The 17,734-nt window shown below is 36.2% G+C and overlaps 1 protein-coding gene across 8 annotated transcripts in view; it reads left to right on the plus strand.

The window, feature by feature from the left end:
- PIK3CB (phosphatidylinositol-4,5-bisphosphate 3-kinase catalytic subunit beta) overlaps positions 1-17,734 on the plus strand; it is a 281,740-nt gene that overhangs the window by 240,333 nt on the left and 23,673 nt on the right. For 7 of the 8 annotated variants that reach the window (XM_037843941.1, XM_037843928.1, XM_037843969.1 and 4 more), the window contains 3 exons: positions 250-428; positions 3,035-3,144; positions 4,214-4,307. In XM_037843941.1, the coding sequence (XP_037699869.1) occupies positions 250-428; positions 3,035-3,144; positions 4,214-4,307 (383 nt within the window). The remainder of the gene's footprint in view (positions 1-249; positions 429-3,034; positions 3,145-4,213; positions 4,308-17,734) is intronic. The other variant, XM_037843954.1, reaches the window with a different exon arrangement.

A 17,734-nucleotide genomic window follows, 5' to 3' on the forward strand; every position in this document is an offset into this window, starting at 1 on the left:
TTTTTCTGTAAGATTTCATTTAAGAAAAAAGTTTCTGAAAAGTTTGCAAAACAGTACTTTAAGCAGTAAGTGATAAAAATAATTTTGTTCTGCTATATGTGAACTACTTGTCATAAGTCAAAAAACTTTTTACTTTAGCTGGTTGTTATATGGGGGGGGGGTGTTTTGATTAAAATGGTCTTATGATAATGCATATTTAACATGTTTCACCACCAATGCATTTTGGGATTGTGGCATCTTGTTTTTCAGGTTGAAGCACTCAATAAGTTAAAAACTTTAAATAGTTTAATCAAACTGAATGCAATGAAGCTGAACAGAACCAAAGGGAAGGAGGCCATGCACACCTGTCTGAAACAGAATGCTTACCGGGAAGCTCTCTCTGATCTGCAGTCACCTCTGAACCCTTGTGTCATCCTCTCAGAACTCCAGTAAGTGGCTGTTTTTGCTGTGCTTAGTGGGACTCTTATGAAAATAATAATGCAGAAAAGACTTCCAAATCACTGCCTTAGGGAGTGGTAGGGCCAGCCGTCAGCCCCATTAAGTAGAATGTAATTAGAGAAGGAAAATATTTGAAGTCCTTGAATATTTGAAGTACTTGTATTCAGTAAAGTGTATGCCTACCAGCTAAATTTACCTGTGGATTTTATGAAACTTATTACAAGTTAATTTCCTTTCAGTAATGTGTAACTGAATTTTTCTATATTATTGATTTCTTAGAGTTGAGAATTGCACTTAAGAAGATATTGGAATCCATTCTAAATTATTGAGAAATTGGCTTGCCTATTTTAAAATGAGATCTTGAATGAATTTGCACACATTTTTCACTTTCTCATTCCCTACAAAATAATAATGGAAAAGTAATAATTTATGTTCTGTATAATATCAGTATTCAAAATTGATCTTTCTGTCTTTAAGAAATCAAGGATTTCATAATATTCCTAACTTTTATCCAGTGATGTGCTCAGATTTCTTTCTTTTTTTTTTATTAAATTCAGTTTTATTGAAATACATTCACACACCATACAATCATCCATTATATACAATCCACTGTCCACAGTATGATAACATAGTTATGTGTTCATCACCACAATCTATCTCTGAACATTTTCCTTACATCAGAAAGAACCAGAACAAGAATAAAAAATAAAAGTGAAAAAAGAACACCCAAATCATCCCCCCATCCCACCCCATTTGTCCTTTAGTTTTTATCCCCATTCCTCCACTCATCCATACACTAGCTAAAGGGGGTGTGATCCACAAGGTCTTCACAATCACACTGTCACCCCTTGTAATCTACATTCTTATATAATTGTCTTCAGGAGTCCAGACTGCTGGGTTGGAGTTTGGTAGCTTCAGATATTTACTTCTAGCTATTCCAATACATTAAAGCCTAAGAGGTGTTATCTATGTAGTGCATAAGAATGTCCACCAGAGTGACCTCTCGACTCCATTTGGAATCTCTCAGCCACTGAAACCATTTCGTCTCATTTTGCATCCCCCTTTTGGTCAAGAAGATACTCTCAGTTCCATGATGCCGGGTCCACATTCATCCCCGGGAGTCATATTCTGCATTGCCAGGGAGATTTACACCCCTGGGGGTCGGGTCCCACGTAGCGGGGAGGGCAGTGAGTTCAGCTGTCGAGATGGCTCAGTTAGAGAGAGAGAGGGCCACATCTGAGCAACAAAGAGGTATTCAGGGAGAGACTCTTAGGCACCATTACATACAAGTTTAGACTCTCCTTTGTGGTAATGAGCCTCATAAGGGCAAGTCCCATGCTCGAGGGCTCAGCACATCAAACCGCCAGTCCCGATGCTCGTGACAACATCAACACCAGTCCAGGTGAGGATGTCCAACACATCCGCACCTTCCCCCAGATCCTCGGGGCTGGGGAGGGGGAGGCTGTAAATATATTTTTTATTGTCTGCCCAAATTACTCTAGGATGTGTCGCTATTTCACTCCAGCCTATACTAACCTACCGTATCTCACTTCCTGTTCAAAGTTCCATGCAATTGTGGTGTCTGAACAAATCAACTGTAGAGTTGTACCATTTAGAAAATTTAGATCCTGTACCAAATAGATATCTATTCCCTTGGTCTCATATGAAAGTTGAAGTTTTAAAAGACAATCAGTTTCAACCTTTATCCTTTCGCCTGGCTTGCCCTGGTCTTAACCAGACCTGCTTCATTCATATCACTAATTGAAGTTTGGGTTCTTTTTCAGCTTTTTTTTTTTTTTCTTTTTTTTTGACAGTGGCTGTATGCACTAATACTGACATTCATATCTGCCGAGCTCTAGCTCTGAGTTTCAGGAGTCTCAGAGATATGCATTGTTCCAGAGACCAATCAGGTTATATGCTAGGGGATCAGCATCTCAAAGTTTAGAGATAGGCCTTACAATTCAGGGATAGAGTTAACTGCTGTAAGAGCTTACAATCTAGGGACTATTACAATTATTGTGTCCACGTTAGGCTATGTTCTAAGATTCAATTCTGAGTTTACACATTGTAGTTAGTCCATATTGGTGAGGCATCATCCCTCTCACCATGTTTTCCCCAACACTTTTACTCCTATATATATATTTTCCTACAATTTTATAGAGTTATATTCACATACCATACATTTATCCACAGTGTACAATCAGTTGTTCATGGTATCATCCTAAAGTTGTACATTTATCACCACAATCTGTGCTCAGATTTCTTATTCACTAAATATAATAATACAAAGCTAAGGATGAATGAAGAAAGGAGAGGAAGAATTTAAATGGAGACGGTAGTGAAAGGACATATCCAGAGTTTGTAGTTCAGCCCTCATGATTGTAGTCTAGCCCTCATCTGGCCTTAGTGCATGTCAGCCAAGGCTGCCCTCAAGATTTCTTTCTTCCCAGGGGAAAATGTTCTAGCTCTGACTTCTTGCAGACCTGAAAAGAACAGAGGAGGCCCTTGCCTAAGCCTAGTACTTCAGGGTAAAATAATAATAATCTTGTCATATCTTTGAATTGAAGTGGGTTAACTTTCCCTTGTTTGATTTCAGTGTTGAAAAGTGCAAATACATGGATTCCAAAATGAAGCCTTTGTGGCTGGTGTATAATAATAAGGTGTTTGGTGAGGATTCAGTTGGAGTGATTTTTAAAAATGGAGATGGTAAGTACTGAGGCTTTTGCCATGTCAAATTCTGTAGTAGTTTTCATTTGTTATCCATTTGCTTTATCTAAAATATGATGTGTAAATGTGTAGTTGACAGCCAAAAGGAAGCTATTAATTGTCATAAGGTCAAACTCAGCATGTCCTACATCACTTTTATTCCCCTTGAAAAAAGACTTTACTTCTGTAGTTTGTTTACATACACTATTCTTTTAAATCTGCCTGTTTTCTATAAAATAAAATGTCTCTGCTTTTTTGATAAAATGCTTGTGAAATATAAGAGAATATTGTCTATAATGGTATTCATACATCCTGATTCAGTGATAACAATGTTGATTTTTTTCTAGTAGTTTTGTACTTTAATTAAAATATCTGACCAATTTATACTTTAAAAAGGAAAGGTCTCTGAGGTAATCGTACCAACCAAAAGGCAGTCATGATTGCTACCACTTGTTAGTTGTGTGACTGCAGACAAACCACATAAAACTCATTGAACTTAAGATACTTCGTGTCCATGAGTAGTATAGTATATGTATTCATGATTATTAAAAGGAATTAAGTAAGATAGCACAACTTAAATGTGTTCAACATAGTATGTGCTAACAACTTTAAAAAGATCTCATAGGTTTTGCTAACCATTTAATCACTTGAGCATATTAATGGCATTATGTGGATGCCACTACTTTGACTCACATCCTGTTAACTAGAAATTATCCTTGGATATGATATTACAGTTTTGTGGACCATGATGCAATGGCTTCATATAATTCTTAACAATATCCTGTGCAGCCCTAAAAACAAAAAAGGAGGGAAAACTTAGCAATGTGAATTGCAATAAAATGGTATTGACACCTGATACAGTAGCTTATACCTGGTAAACAACAATTTTTATTTTACTTAATTCCCAAAATAGTGTTACAGGGCATACTAACCAACCAGGGAATAAGTTTTAAAATAAATTTTCCAACATTCAAATTTTGAAAAAAAATTGTCAATGTTTTTAATTCTGACTGAACTTTGAGTTAATGAGTTGTCAGGCATAAAATGGAAAGCACTTATAATGAAGCAGTATGTTGTCTCTTAGACTTACGACAGGATATGTTGACACTCCAAATGCTGCGCTTGATGGATTTACTCTGGAAAGAAGCTGGTCTGGATCTTCGGTGAGATTTCTAGTGAATTTACTTTTTTGTCTCATGCCGTATTTCTAAAATTTCTTTCTATCCTGCTATTACTATTAATTGTTGTTCTTAGTAATACTTATTTTGCACTTTATAGTTTATAGTATACTTTCAAGTATATTAAATTATTTAAACCTCAGCAGATTTAAAACTATACATGTCACTGAGATTCTAGGAAAAAAGCATTAAGTCTGAATTTCCAACAAGGCTTGGACAGACAGAAAGAGTCATATTCCATTCTGTGATTATAAAGGTACATGGTAGTGACAAGGCCAGAGAAGAGCTTGCTCTTCTTCAAACTTAGCCCAGGACATTCATTCCTGTACCTGACAAGGGAAAACAGACGGAAGCATTCTCAGGTTCTCAGGTTTTTAGCTTGCTTCCATTAATGGGTAAGACAGTAAAACAGAACAGGTTTATGGTGACAGAAAAAAAGGAAACATAATGGATTTTAAAAGTTAAATGAAAAAGATCAAGTCGTTCCGTGTGCATTGTCATGTTACAGAAAAGCCAAGGGCCAAAGTTCACCAGCAGCCATCTCCAGAAGGCCAGTTTTCTGGGAGAAAGACTTCCCTTGAGGATGACTTGATTTTGGGCTTCTCCTAGCCTCAAAACTGTTAGCTAATAAATTCCCATTGTTTAAGCCAAAAAGTTAAAAAAAAAAAAAAAGATCAAATTGTTATTAAGTCTTCCAAATTAACACACAATAGAAGAAATTGCAAATTAAAAGTTTATATATTTAACTACATAAAAATATGAGCCTTTGAATTTCATCCAATAAAATTAGAATTCAGGCCTCAGACAGGGAATTATATTCACAATGAAAGCATAGGGGGTTAGTAATCCTAAATATTTAAAGAGCTCATACAAATAAATAAATGTGGAAAAGTTGTAAAAATGCAGTTCATAAAAAATAAAAAATAAATTAATAAAGATGTAAATAATGTAACTTCTAATAAAGAAGAAATATAAATGATATAAAAATGATTACATGTCAGGGATTGATTTAGGTGATGAATGTACAACTATGTAATGGTACTGTGAACAACTGAATGTACGATTTGTTTTGTATGACTCCATGGTATGTGAATATATCTCAATAAAATGAAGATAGAAAAAAAAATGATTATATATTTATTGTCTGACAAAGATTTTTTTTAAAATGATAATCCAGCATAGAGCACTGTTGAAGCAACAAAAATACAGCTATTTTCATTTACCACTATGAATTGATATAACATTTGTATTTCAAGTTTATTTATGCCCTTTACCCAGTATTTCCAAAATTTATACTTAAAATTGGAAATATTGATAGAGATTATGCACAAAGATAATCATCCTAGCTTCATTTACAATTAAAAATTGGGACCATCCTTTTGAGTATTTTCTTGATAGTAGAATTATGATTAAAAAATTAATGGCCTTTCCATGTGACCAAATATCTCAGATATTATAAAATATTGTTTGTGGAGAATTGCTAATAATTTGTAGAAGGTGCTCGAACTTTTTCTGTGCTAGTCAGGGATGAGTAACTTCATCTTTCACCTAATTCTTTATGTTTCATTTTTTAAAATTGTGGATGGTTTCAAACATGAAACTATAGAAAGTAAAATATAATAATTTTTATGTTCTTACACCCAGATTTAATAAATATTTAGCAATTAAATACTACATGTTAACATTTTTTCTGTATTTACTTTTTAAAAAAGAACTAAAACGTGCAGATAAAGTTGATGCACTGTCATCTCATTCCCCTTTTTTCACATCTCCAAATTAACCCCTATTCTAAAGCCAGAATATATATTACTATGTATTATGTACCCATATATGGTTTTTAAATGCAAATTTATTGAAATATATCCACATACACCATATATGTTTTGAACTTACAGATAAATAAATACCATTATCCACATGTAACTTTTGCAGTTTGCTTTTTTCCCTCAACATTTTTTTAAGATTTGCCAAGATTAATATATGTAGTTCTAATTCATTTTCACTGCTGTGTAGTAATCCTTTGAATAACTATGTAAAATTTTATCCATTCTCCTGTTAATGTTATCAGTATATAGAGGTCTTCTTTATGTCCCATATAGTAGTTTTTTGACTTAGTTTGTTTTCTCTGATGTTAGTATAGCTACCCTGCTCTTGTGTTTACTATTTGCATGGCATTTTTTTCCCATCCTTTCCTTTCAAACTACTTATGTCTGAATTTAAGGTAAGTCTTTTATAAACAGTATACAGTTGGGTCATGTCTTGTTTGTTTGTTTGTTTTGTTTTTTTAATAGGAGAAGCTGTGGGTTTACAGAAAAAATCATCAATCAAATGCAGGGTTTCTTTATACTGTGCTATAATTAACACCTTACATTGGTGTGGTACATTGGTTACAATTGATGAAAGCACATTTTTATAATTGTACTATTAACTATAGTCCATAATTTTACCTTTATGGTTCATTGTGTTGTACAGTTCCATGGATTTTTTAAAAAAATTTTTTTATTCTAGTACCATATATACAATTCCCCTTTTAACCACATTCAAACATATAATTCAGTACTGTTAATTATGTTCACAGTTTTGCTACCATCACCACCATCTATTACTAATATGTTTCCATCATTCAAAAAGAAGTTCTGTACATTTTAAGCATAAACTCCTATTCCCTAGCGCTGCCCCATCCCCTGGTAATCTATATTCTAGGCTCTGATTCCAAGAGTTTGCTTATTCTAATTATTTCATATCGGTGAGATCATTCAATATATGTCTTTTTGTGTCTGCCTTAGCTTACTTAACATGATGTCTGCACGGTTTGTTCATGTTGGCACATCTTGTTTTAGTTTCCTGGGTTGCTCAAGCAAATGTCATGCCATGGGTTGGTTTAAACAATGGGAATTTATTAGTTCATGGTTTTGAGGCCAAGAGAAAGTCCAAATCAAGATGTCATCAAGGTGATGCTTTCTTTCTGAAGACACATTCTGGGGCTGACTGCTGATGATCCTTGGTCTACATCCTTTGTTACATGGTAATGCACATGGCACCCTCTCCTGGCTTCTGTTATCTTCCAAGGTTTCTTTAAGTATCATCTTGCTTCCCATAGTTTTCTCTCCTTCTGTTTGAATTTCACTCCGCTTATTAAGGACTCCAGTAATAGGCTAAAAATGCATCCAGATTGAAGTGCGCCACACCTTAACTGTAGTAATCTTATCAAAATGTCCCACTTAAAATGAATTCACATCTGCAGGAATGAATTAAGTTGAAGAACATGTTTTTTTCTGGAGTATTTACAGTTCCAAACCAGCACACATGTATCAGAACTTCATTCCTTTTTTTTTTAAATTATAGAAATAATTTTATTGGGTTTAGTATAACTGACAATAGAGAGAGCCATTTGAAAGTATTATTTAGTGGTGTTTTTCTTTGTTTTTGTTTTTGTTTTTGTTTTTTCTTTTGGCTTGGTCTACTTTATTGTCAAATATACCATATATACATAGAAGTGATATCCTAGTGCAATTTAACAAGTAATTAGAGAGCAAATTTAAAAAAAAATATTATTATAGGTTACAGTTCCACAGTTTCGGTTTTTTTTTTTTTTTTTTTTAATTTTACTTAGAAATAAATTCATACTTAACAGGAACAGTTGCAAAAACAATACAAACCTCATACGTGGAACTCCAGCATACCCTGATCCCCCTCCCCAATACCCCGATCCACCAACTTTAACATCCTGTCACACCACCATTTCTTTCTTTCCTTCCCCCCCTTCCTCACTGTCATCCTTCTTCTATTGCTCTGTCTTCTGAACATATGAGAGCAAGCTGCACATATCCTTAAACAAACAATATAATTCACATATACATTTCCCACGAACAAAAACATTCTTTTACGCAATCCCATTAAGCGCAGCTAAGAAGTTCAAGAAATTCAACATTGATACAAAGCTTACATTCTGTATATATATATATATATATATATATATATATATATATATATATATATATTTTTCTTCTTATGTCCTAACTGTGTCCCTTTGAGCCTCCTCTCCTCCATCCTCAGATCCCATCCAGGGTCATCCTTGGCATTTAATTGTCATTTTCTATTTAGACTTTTTATCAATTGTGGAAACATATATACAGCCTAAATCTTCTCATTCCACCCCCTCCCTAGCATTCCATTAGTGGGATTAATCACATTTAGAATGTTGCAATGCCATCACTTTCCCATCATCTGTTGCTAGAAATTTCCCTTCACCCCAAACAGAGACCCTACACTCATTTCTTAACTCCCCATTGCCCCTTCCCCCACTTCTTATAACCCATACTCTACTTGTCATCTCTATGGTCATATTCTCTGATGCTTTCTTTATGTTTACTGTGGGGCTTAAATTTTTTTTTTTGCATTTTCTTTTTTTTTTTAATTTTATTTTGAAATAAATTCAAAGTTATAGAAACAGTTGCAAAAACAATACAAACCCCATACACAGAATTCCAGCATACCCTGACCTCCCTCCCCCAATACCCCGATCCACCAACTTTAACATCCTGTCACACCATTTCTTTCTTTCCCTCCCTCCCTCCCTCCCTCCCTATCATCATCATCTATTGCTCTGTCTTCTGAACGTATGACAGCAAGCTGCATACATCCTTGAACAAACACTATAATTCAGCTATACAATTCCCATGAACAAGAACATTCTTTTATGCAATCCCACTAAACGCAGCTAAGAAGTTCAAGAAATTCAACATTGATACAAAGCTTACATTCTATATTTCCTTTTTTTTTTTTCTTGTGTCTCAACTGTGTCCCTTTGAGCCTCCTGTCCTCCATCCTCAGATCCCATCCAGGATCATCCTTGGCATTCAATTGTCATCTATTTAGACTGTCTTTTTTTTTTTTTCAATTGTGGAAACATATATACAGCCTAAATCTTCCCATTCCACCCCCTCCCTAGCATTCCATTAGTGAGATTAATCACATAGAGAATGTTGTAATGCTGTCACCTTCCCACCTTCCATTACTAGAAATTTTCCCCCTTCACCTCAAACAGCAACCTGCACTCATTTCTTAACTCCCCATTGCCCCTTCCCCCACTTCTCATAACCCATACTCTACTTTTCATCTCTATGGTTATATGGTCATATTCTCTGATAATTTCTTTGTGTTTACTGTGGGGCTTAAATTTAACTTCTTAAATCCATAACCTTATTTTTCTTTGATACCAACTTAACTTCAATAGGACACATAAACTATGTTCTTATACTCCTCCATTCCCCACCTTTATATAGTTCTTGTCAAAAATTACATATTTTACATTGAGTCCAAAACTACTGATTTTTCATTAGAGTTTATGTATTTTAGATCCTGTAGGAAGTAAATAGTAGAGTTACAAATCAAAAATACAGTAGTATTGGTATTTATATTTACCATGTGATCTTTACTGGAAATCTTTATTCCTTCATGTGGTTTCAGTCAATTGTTTAGTGTGCCTTCCTTTCAGCCTTCACGATTCCCTTTAGCATTTCTTATAGGACTGATCTACTGGTGATGAAATCCCTCAGCTTTTGATTATCTGGGAATGTTTTCATCTCCTCCTCATTTTTAACCTCCAGGTGTTTGTGAATTTTCTATGTCTCTGATGGTTATTGACTTCTATTTGTAGTCCATTGTTGTCAGAGAATGTGCTTTGAATAAATTCAGTTTTTTTTAAATTTATTGAGGCTTGTTTTATGTCCCAGCATATGGTCTATTCTGTAGAAGGATCTGTGATCACTATAGAAGAATGTGTGTCTTGGTGATTTGGGATGTAATGTTTTATATATGTCTGTTAAATTTTTCTATATCTCTCTCTCCTTTTTTTGTTTCTCTGTCAGTAGGGCTCCGTTTAGTATCTGAAGTAGGGCAAGTCTTTTATTAGTAAAATCTTTCAGCATTTGTTTGTGAAAAATTTAAGCTGTCCCTCAAATTTGAAGGAGAGTTTTGCTGGATAAAGTATTCTTGGTTGGAAATTGTTCTCTCTCAGAATTTTAAATATGTCATGCCACTACCTTCTCGCCTCCATGGTGGCCACTGAGTAGTCATTACTTAGTCTTATGTTGTTTCCTTTGAATGTGGTGAATTGCTTTTCTCTTGCTGCTTTCAGAACTTGCTCCTTCTCTTCAGTATTTGACAGTCTGATCAGAATATGTCTTGGAGTGGGTTTACTTGGATTTATTCTATTTGGAGTTCGCTGGGCATTTATGCTTTGTGTATTTATATTGTGTAGAAGGTTGGGGAAATTTTCCCCAACAATTTCTTTGAATACTCTTTTTAGACCTTTACCCTTCTCTTCCCCTTCTGGGACACCAATGAGTCTTAAATTTGGACATTTTATTTTATCTATCATATCCCTGAGATCCATTTCAATTTTTTTCCCCATTCTTTCTTTTGTTCTTTCATTTTCTGTTCTGTGGTCCTTGAAGACACTGAGTTCAGCTTCCTCTAGTCTTGTACTGTGAGTATCCAGAATCTTTTTAGTTTGGTCAACAGTTTCTTTTATTTCCATAAGATCTTCTATTTTTTTTATTTACTCTTGCAATTTCTTCTTTATGTTCTTCTAGGATCTTTTTCATGTCCTGTATATCCTGTGCCATGCTCTTCTTCATGTCCTTTATTTATATCCTGTGCCATGCTCTCATTGTTTGTCTTTAGTTCTTTGATTAATTGCTCTAAATACTGTGTCTCCTCTGATATTTGATTTGGGTGTTTGGGTTTGGGTTCTCCATATCATCTGTTTTTATCATATGCTTTAAAATTTTCTGTTGTTTTTGGCCTCTTGGAATTTGCTATACTTGATATGGTTCTTTCAGAATATGAAAAACTCTAACTCTAATTTATCAGATCTACAGCTTAGTGGTGTACACTTTCTTTAACCAGCAGATGGCATCTGCGAGTCACCTATTCCCCTCAAGTCAGTTCTCCCCAACTTTGTCTTTGTAGTGTGTGGGGGTCTGATTCTTGTGGGGTTCAATTGGTGCACCAAGTTTGGGTATGTTGTTGGTGCTATCCACCCTGAATGAGGGGTGTGTGTCTGAGTGGTTTGGAAGTCAGGGCAGCTTTAAGAATCAAACCTCCCAGGTGCTCCTGGAGATTTAAGGCTGTTGCAAGAATCTAAGCCTTCATTTCAGTCTTGCTACAGATTGTCCCTGCCGCTGACCCACAAGTCTTTGGTATTGGCGTAGGATCCCTGGGATTTCTGAGCGGGTCCCCCTTTTCAGACATGCTCTTCCAGGACCTCTGCTGAGGGAAGGCTGTGCCACGTCACAAGTGCACGCCAGCCCTCCAGGGAAGCCCTGGGCCGCCTGGCCGTGCAGGGGCGTTCCCAGCCTGCTGTAAAGATGGCTGAATGGGGCATGTTAATTTCCCCCCTTTCACACAGCTCCGCCTTCCCAGCTCCAGAACAATTAGCTGCGGGTGCACTAAAGGCCACTGTCCACGGCTGATATTGTGGCATGTGCGTGGTGCTGTGGGAAACACTCCCTGTCACACTGGGGCCCTTGCTGTGGCTCTAGGCTGTGGCTCCAGCCCCGGGCAGGAGCGTCCCCAGCTTGCTGGGAAGGTGTCTGCAAGGGGCGCGGTTTCTTTCTCCTTTTGGGTCCCCTCTGCCCTTCTGGCTCTGAGACAATTAGCAGCAGGTGTGAGAAGGTCTGTCTTCCATGCCAGATATTGAGGCGTTGGCACAGCTGCTCCTGGGTTTTTTTTTTTTTAAAGAACTAGTCCATCTCCAAACGCCAACACACAGTTTCCCCACACAGCAGCGTGGCCACCAGACTTTCAGGCGGCTCACTCACTCGTTTCACAACGCAGACTCCCGGTTTCACCAAATGCACCATCCCTGTGGATTTAGCAGACTGTGTCCAGCTGTTGCATCGCTGGGACTGGTGTTCTGGGTCACTTTCTGGCTTTTATCTAGTATTTTTCACAGAGGTGTTTTTTAGCCCTGTCTCACCTAGCCGCCATCTTAGGTTCTCCTCAGTTATTTTCTTAATATGAAATATAACATATATACACAAAGGTAATATCTTTCAAAGTATGATTTAACAAGTAGATATATAGGAAATTTCCAAAGTTTTTATGAGTTATAGTACCATAGTTTCAGTTATTTCCTTATTGTGAAATATAACATATATACCAAAAGGTACAGCTTTCAAATTACAGCTTAACAAGTAGCTATAGATCAAATTTCAAGGGATGGTATGTGTTATAGTTCCACCATTTCAATTCTTTCCTTCTAGCTGTTCTCGTACCCTAGCAACTAAGAAAAAGAAAATTTATATAAAGATTCAGTATTCATAATTCTTTGTTAACTTCCATCTTGCCTATTGCTTCCCCTTCCTCTAGTTTAATCACTTTCCCAATCTTCAGGGTTGTCTAGGCAGTGACCACCCTAACCTGTTCATGTTGAAAAGGGGTGTCAACTTTATGAGCAAAGGGGACACTTCTAGTTGATGCTCTTGAAGAGACTATTGCCTCTGGGTTTTGGGACTTAGCTGGCATAAGAGCACTCTAAAGGATTTAAGTCTCTGAAGAATAAACTTAGTGAGTGAAACTTTTAAGGAGTCCCAGATAAGGAACCAGGTATTTTTTAAGGTTTTCAGGACTACTGTTGACTTGGGTTTACCATATTGTGGTCATTTGGCATATCTAGGTAGAGCTTCCATAGGAGTAACCTCTAGGACAGCCTCTTGACTCCGTTTGAATTTTCTTAAGCCACTAAAACCTTATTTCGTTGCCTTTCTCTTCCCCCTTTTTGTCAAAAAGGCACCTGCAATCCCTCAATGCCAGGGTTAGGCTCATTCCCAGAATCTCGTGTTCTACATTGCCAGGAGGACTCATCATCTTGGGGGTCCTCTCCCATGTCAGAGGGAGGGTGATGAATTTATTTGCAGTTAGGCTTAGAGAGAGAAGTCCACATTTGAGCACCAAAAGAGGTTCTCTGGAGGTGACTCCTAGGCATAATTATAGGTGGGCTTAGCCTCCCCTTTACAACCATAAGTTTCACCTGAGCAAGCCTCAATATCAAGGGCTTGACTCATAAAGCAGAGGGTTCCTGAGTTCACATAGCATATGTTTTGTCCGCGATAATCCATCCATATCTCACATTATCATCACTTAGCTCTACAATCCTCATCACTCTCCAGTTCAAACAATTCTCATGACCCAAAACATCTTGTAGCTCCTGTTAGCCCTCAATTATTTGTCCCTGGTAGTTGTGAAATACTAGTATGGTATTCCTATTAATTATAGTCCCTAGTATGCAATGTAGATTTTTCCCATATACCCTTCTGTTGTACTTCATTCCTTTTAATGGCTGAGTAATATTCCACTGTGTGTATATACCCCATATTGTTTACCAGTTCATCAGTTGATGGACACTTGGGTTGTTTACGTCTTTGGCAGCTGTGAATAATGCTGCTATAAACATCAGTGTGAAAATATCTGCTTGAGTTCCTAATTATACTTCTTTTCGGTATATTCCTACAAATATGATTCCTGAGCCATCTGGTAATTCTATACTTAACTCTCTGAGGAACTGCCAAACTGTCTTCTACTGTGACTTTACCAGTTTCGTTTCCCACCAGCAATGTATGTGTGCACACAATTCTTCACAATCTCTCTAAGACTGTAGATTTGTTTTTTTTGTTTTGTTTTGTTGTTTACTAGTAGCCATTCTGGTGGGTATGCAGTGGTGCTTCTTTGTAGTTTTACTTTGCATTTCCCTAATGGCTAATGATGTTGAGCATATTTTCATTTGCTTTTTGGCCATTTGTATATCTTCTTTGGAGAAATGTCTTTTCAAGTCTTTTGCCCGTTTTTTAATTGGGCTGTTTGTCTTTTTGTCTTTTTTGTTGTTGAGTTGTAGGATTTCTTTATTTTGGATATTAAAACCTTGTAAGATATGTGATTTCAAAATAGTTTCTCCGATTGTGTAGGTTGTCATTTTAATTTCATGTTAAAATTATTAGAGGCCCAAAAGAGTTTAATTTTGATGAGATATCATTTATCTGTTTTTTCTTTTATTGTTTCTGCTTTGGATGTATAGTTGAGTAAGAAACTATTGCCCAACACATGGTCCTGTGGATGCTTCCCTATGTTTTCTTCTAGGATTTTTATAGTCCTGGTTTTTTTATTTGGATTCTTTGATCCATTTTGAGTTGATGTTTGTGTGTGGTGTGAGGTATGGTCCACCTTCATTCTTTTGCTTGTGGATATCCAGTTTTCCTTCCACCATTTGTTGCAGAGATTAACCAGTCTCTCCCAATTGAATGGACTTGTCAAAAATCAATTTGCCATAGATGTTAAGTTTTATTTCTGAATTCTCAGTTAGATTCCATTGGTACATGTGTCTCTTCTTGTGCCAGTACCATGCTGTTTTTACCACTGTAGCTTTATAATAAGTTTTAAGATCAGGAAATATATGTTTTCCAACTTGGTTCTTTTTCAATATGGTTTTGGCTCTTTGGGGCCTCTTACCCTTTTAAATAAATTTGATGATTGATTCTTCTATTTCTGCAAAGAAGGTGTTGGAATTTTGGTTGGAATTGCATTTATATTATTTATAAATGCAGAATATTTAGTCTTCTAATTCATGAACATGGAATATCCTTCCATTATTTATGTATTCTTTGATTTGTTTTATCGATGTTTTGTAGTTTTCTGCATACAAGTAATTTACATCCTTGGTTAGAATTATATCTAGATATTTGATTCTTTTAGTTGCTATTGTAAAACTAACCTTTTTCTTGATTTCCTCCTCAGACTGCTCCTTACTAGTGTATAGAAACAGTACTGATTTTTACATATTGATTCTATATCCTGCCACTTTGCTGAACTTGTTTATTATCTCTAGTAGCTTTTGTTCAGGACTTTCTAAATATAGGATCATATCATCTGCAAATAGTGAAAGTTTTACTTCTTCCCTTCCAATTTGGATGCTTTTTATTTCCTTTTCTTGCCTAACTGCTCTAGCTACAAGTTCTAACACAATATTGAATAACAGTGGTTACAATGAGTATCCATGTTTTATACCTGATCTTAAAGTGAAAGCTTTGAGTCTTTCACCATTAAGTAGGATATTACTTGTGGGCTTTTCATATGTGCTCTTTATCATGTTTAGTAAGTTTCCTACTGTTTCCATCCTTTGAAGTGTTTTTGTCAAGAAAGGAAGCTGGATTTCGTCAAATGCCTTTCCTGCATCAATCAAGATGATCATATGGGTTTTCCCTTTTGATTTTCTAATTTGGTGTAGTACATTATTTGATTTTCTTGTGTTGAAACACTCTTGCATATCTGAGATAAAACCCACTTGGTCATTGTGTATAATTCTTTTAATGGGTTGTTGGATTTGATTTGCAAGTATTTTGTTGAGGATTTTTGCATCCATATTCATTAGAGAAATTGGTCTGTAATTTTCTTTTCTTAGAGTACCTTTGTCTGACTTTGGTATTAGGGTGATGTTGGTAGAATGACTTAGGTAACCTTCCCTCCTCTTCAATTTTTTTGGAAGAGTTTGAGCAGGATTGGTATTGATTCTTATTGGAATGCTTAGTTGAATTCATCTTTGAAGCCGTCTGGTCCCAGGCTTTTCTTTGTTGGGAGGTTTTTTTTTTTTTTTTTTTTTGTAAATATTCATTTTATTGAGATGTATTCACATACCATGCAGTCATACAAAACAAATCGCACATTTGATTTTTCACAGTACCATTACATAGTTGTACATTCATCACCAAAATCAATCCCTGACACCTTCATTACCACACACACAAAAATAAAAAGAATAATAACTAAAGTGAAAAAGAGCAGTTAAAGTAAAAAAGGACACTGGGTGCCTTTGTCTGTTTGTTTGTTTGTTTCCTTCCCCTATTTTTCTACTCATCCATCCATAAACTAGACAAAGGGGAGTGTGGTCTTTATGGCTTTCCCAATGCCATTGTCACCCCTCATAAACTACATTTTTATACAATCATCTTCAAGATTCATGGGTTCTGGGTTGTAGTTTGATAGTTTCAGGTATCCACCACCAGCTACCCCAATTCATTAGAACCTAAAAGGGTTGTCTATATTGTGCGTAAGAGTTCCCAACAGAGTGACCTCTTGGCTCCTTTTGGAATCTCTCTGCCACTGAAGTTTATTTCATTTCCATTCACATCTCCCTTTTGGTCAAGAAGATGTTCTCGATCCCATGATGCCGGGTCTACATTTCTCCCCGGGAGTCATATTCCACGTTGCCAGGGAGATTCACTCCCCTGGGTGTCTGATCCCACGTAGGGGGGAGGGCAGTGATTTCACCTTTCAAGTTGTCTTAGCTAGAGAGAGAGGGCCACATCTGAGCAACAAAGAGGCACTTGGGAGGAGGCTCTTAGGCACTATTATAGGGAGGCCTAGCCTTTCCTTTGCAGCAACAGTCTTCCCAAGGGCAAATCCTGTGGTAGAGGGCTCAACCCATCAAACCACCAGTCTCCTATGTCTGTGGGCATGTTAGCAACCATCGAGGTAGGGCAGGCCAATACCCCTGCATTCTCCACCAGCTCTTCAAGGGGGCTCTGCATATTTTTTTACTTGTTTTTTTTTTTTTTTTTTTTTTTTGTTAAATCAACTGTATGAAAAATAAAAAAAAATAAAAAATATTTAAAAAAACCTGCAATGAAAGAACATTTCAAAGAGACCGTAACAAGGGAGGAAGAAAAAGACATCTAGCCTAAGCTAACTACTTTACTTCCGACATGTTCCTACTTTACCCCAAGAAAGTAACCTAATATAGCAACATTTCTGTGAACTTGTTCCTACTATACCCGTCAGAAATTAACAGACCATAGTCATTCCTGGGCATTTGTTGGGAGGTTTTTGATGACTGATTCAATTTCTTTACTTGTAATTGGTTTGTTTAGGTCTTTCTATTTCTTCTAGTCAGTTTAGATTGTTCTTGTGTTTCTATGAAGTTATCCATTTCATCCAAGTTGTCTAGTTTGTTGGCTTACAGTTGCTCATAGTATGCTCTATGATCTCTTTTATTTCTATGGGATCAATGATGTCTGATTTATTTGCATCTTCTCCCTCTTTTTCTTTGTCAGTCTACCTAACATTTTTATTGATCTTATCAAAGAACCAACCCTGTTTTTATTGATTCTATTTTTTTTTAATTCTCAATTTCGTTCATTTCTGCTCCAATCTTTGTTACTTCTTTCCTTCTGTTTGTTTTGGGGTTAGTTTGCTGTTCTTTTCTACTTCCTCCACGTGTGCAGTTATTTCTTTGATTTTAGCTCTTCTTTAATACAGGCATTTAGGGCAGTAAATTTCTCTCTCAGCACTGCCTTTCCTGCATCCCCTAAGTTTTGATATGTTGTATTCTCATATTCATTTGTCTCCAGATATTTACT

Source organism: Choloepus didactylus, chromosome 1 (assembly GCF_015220235.1).
Source record: "Choloepus didactylus isolate mChoDid1 chromosome 1, mChoDid1.pri, whole genome shotgun sequence".
In the NCBI taxonomy this organism is placed as follows: domain Eukaryota; kingdom Metazoa; phylum Chordata; class Mammalia; order Pilosa; family Megalonychidae; genus Choloepus; species Choloepus didactylus.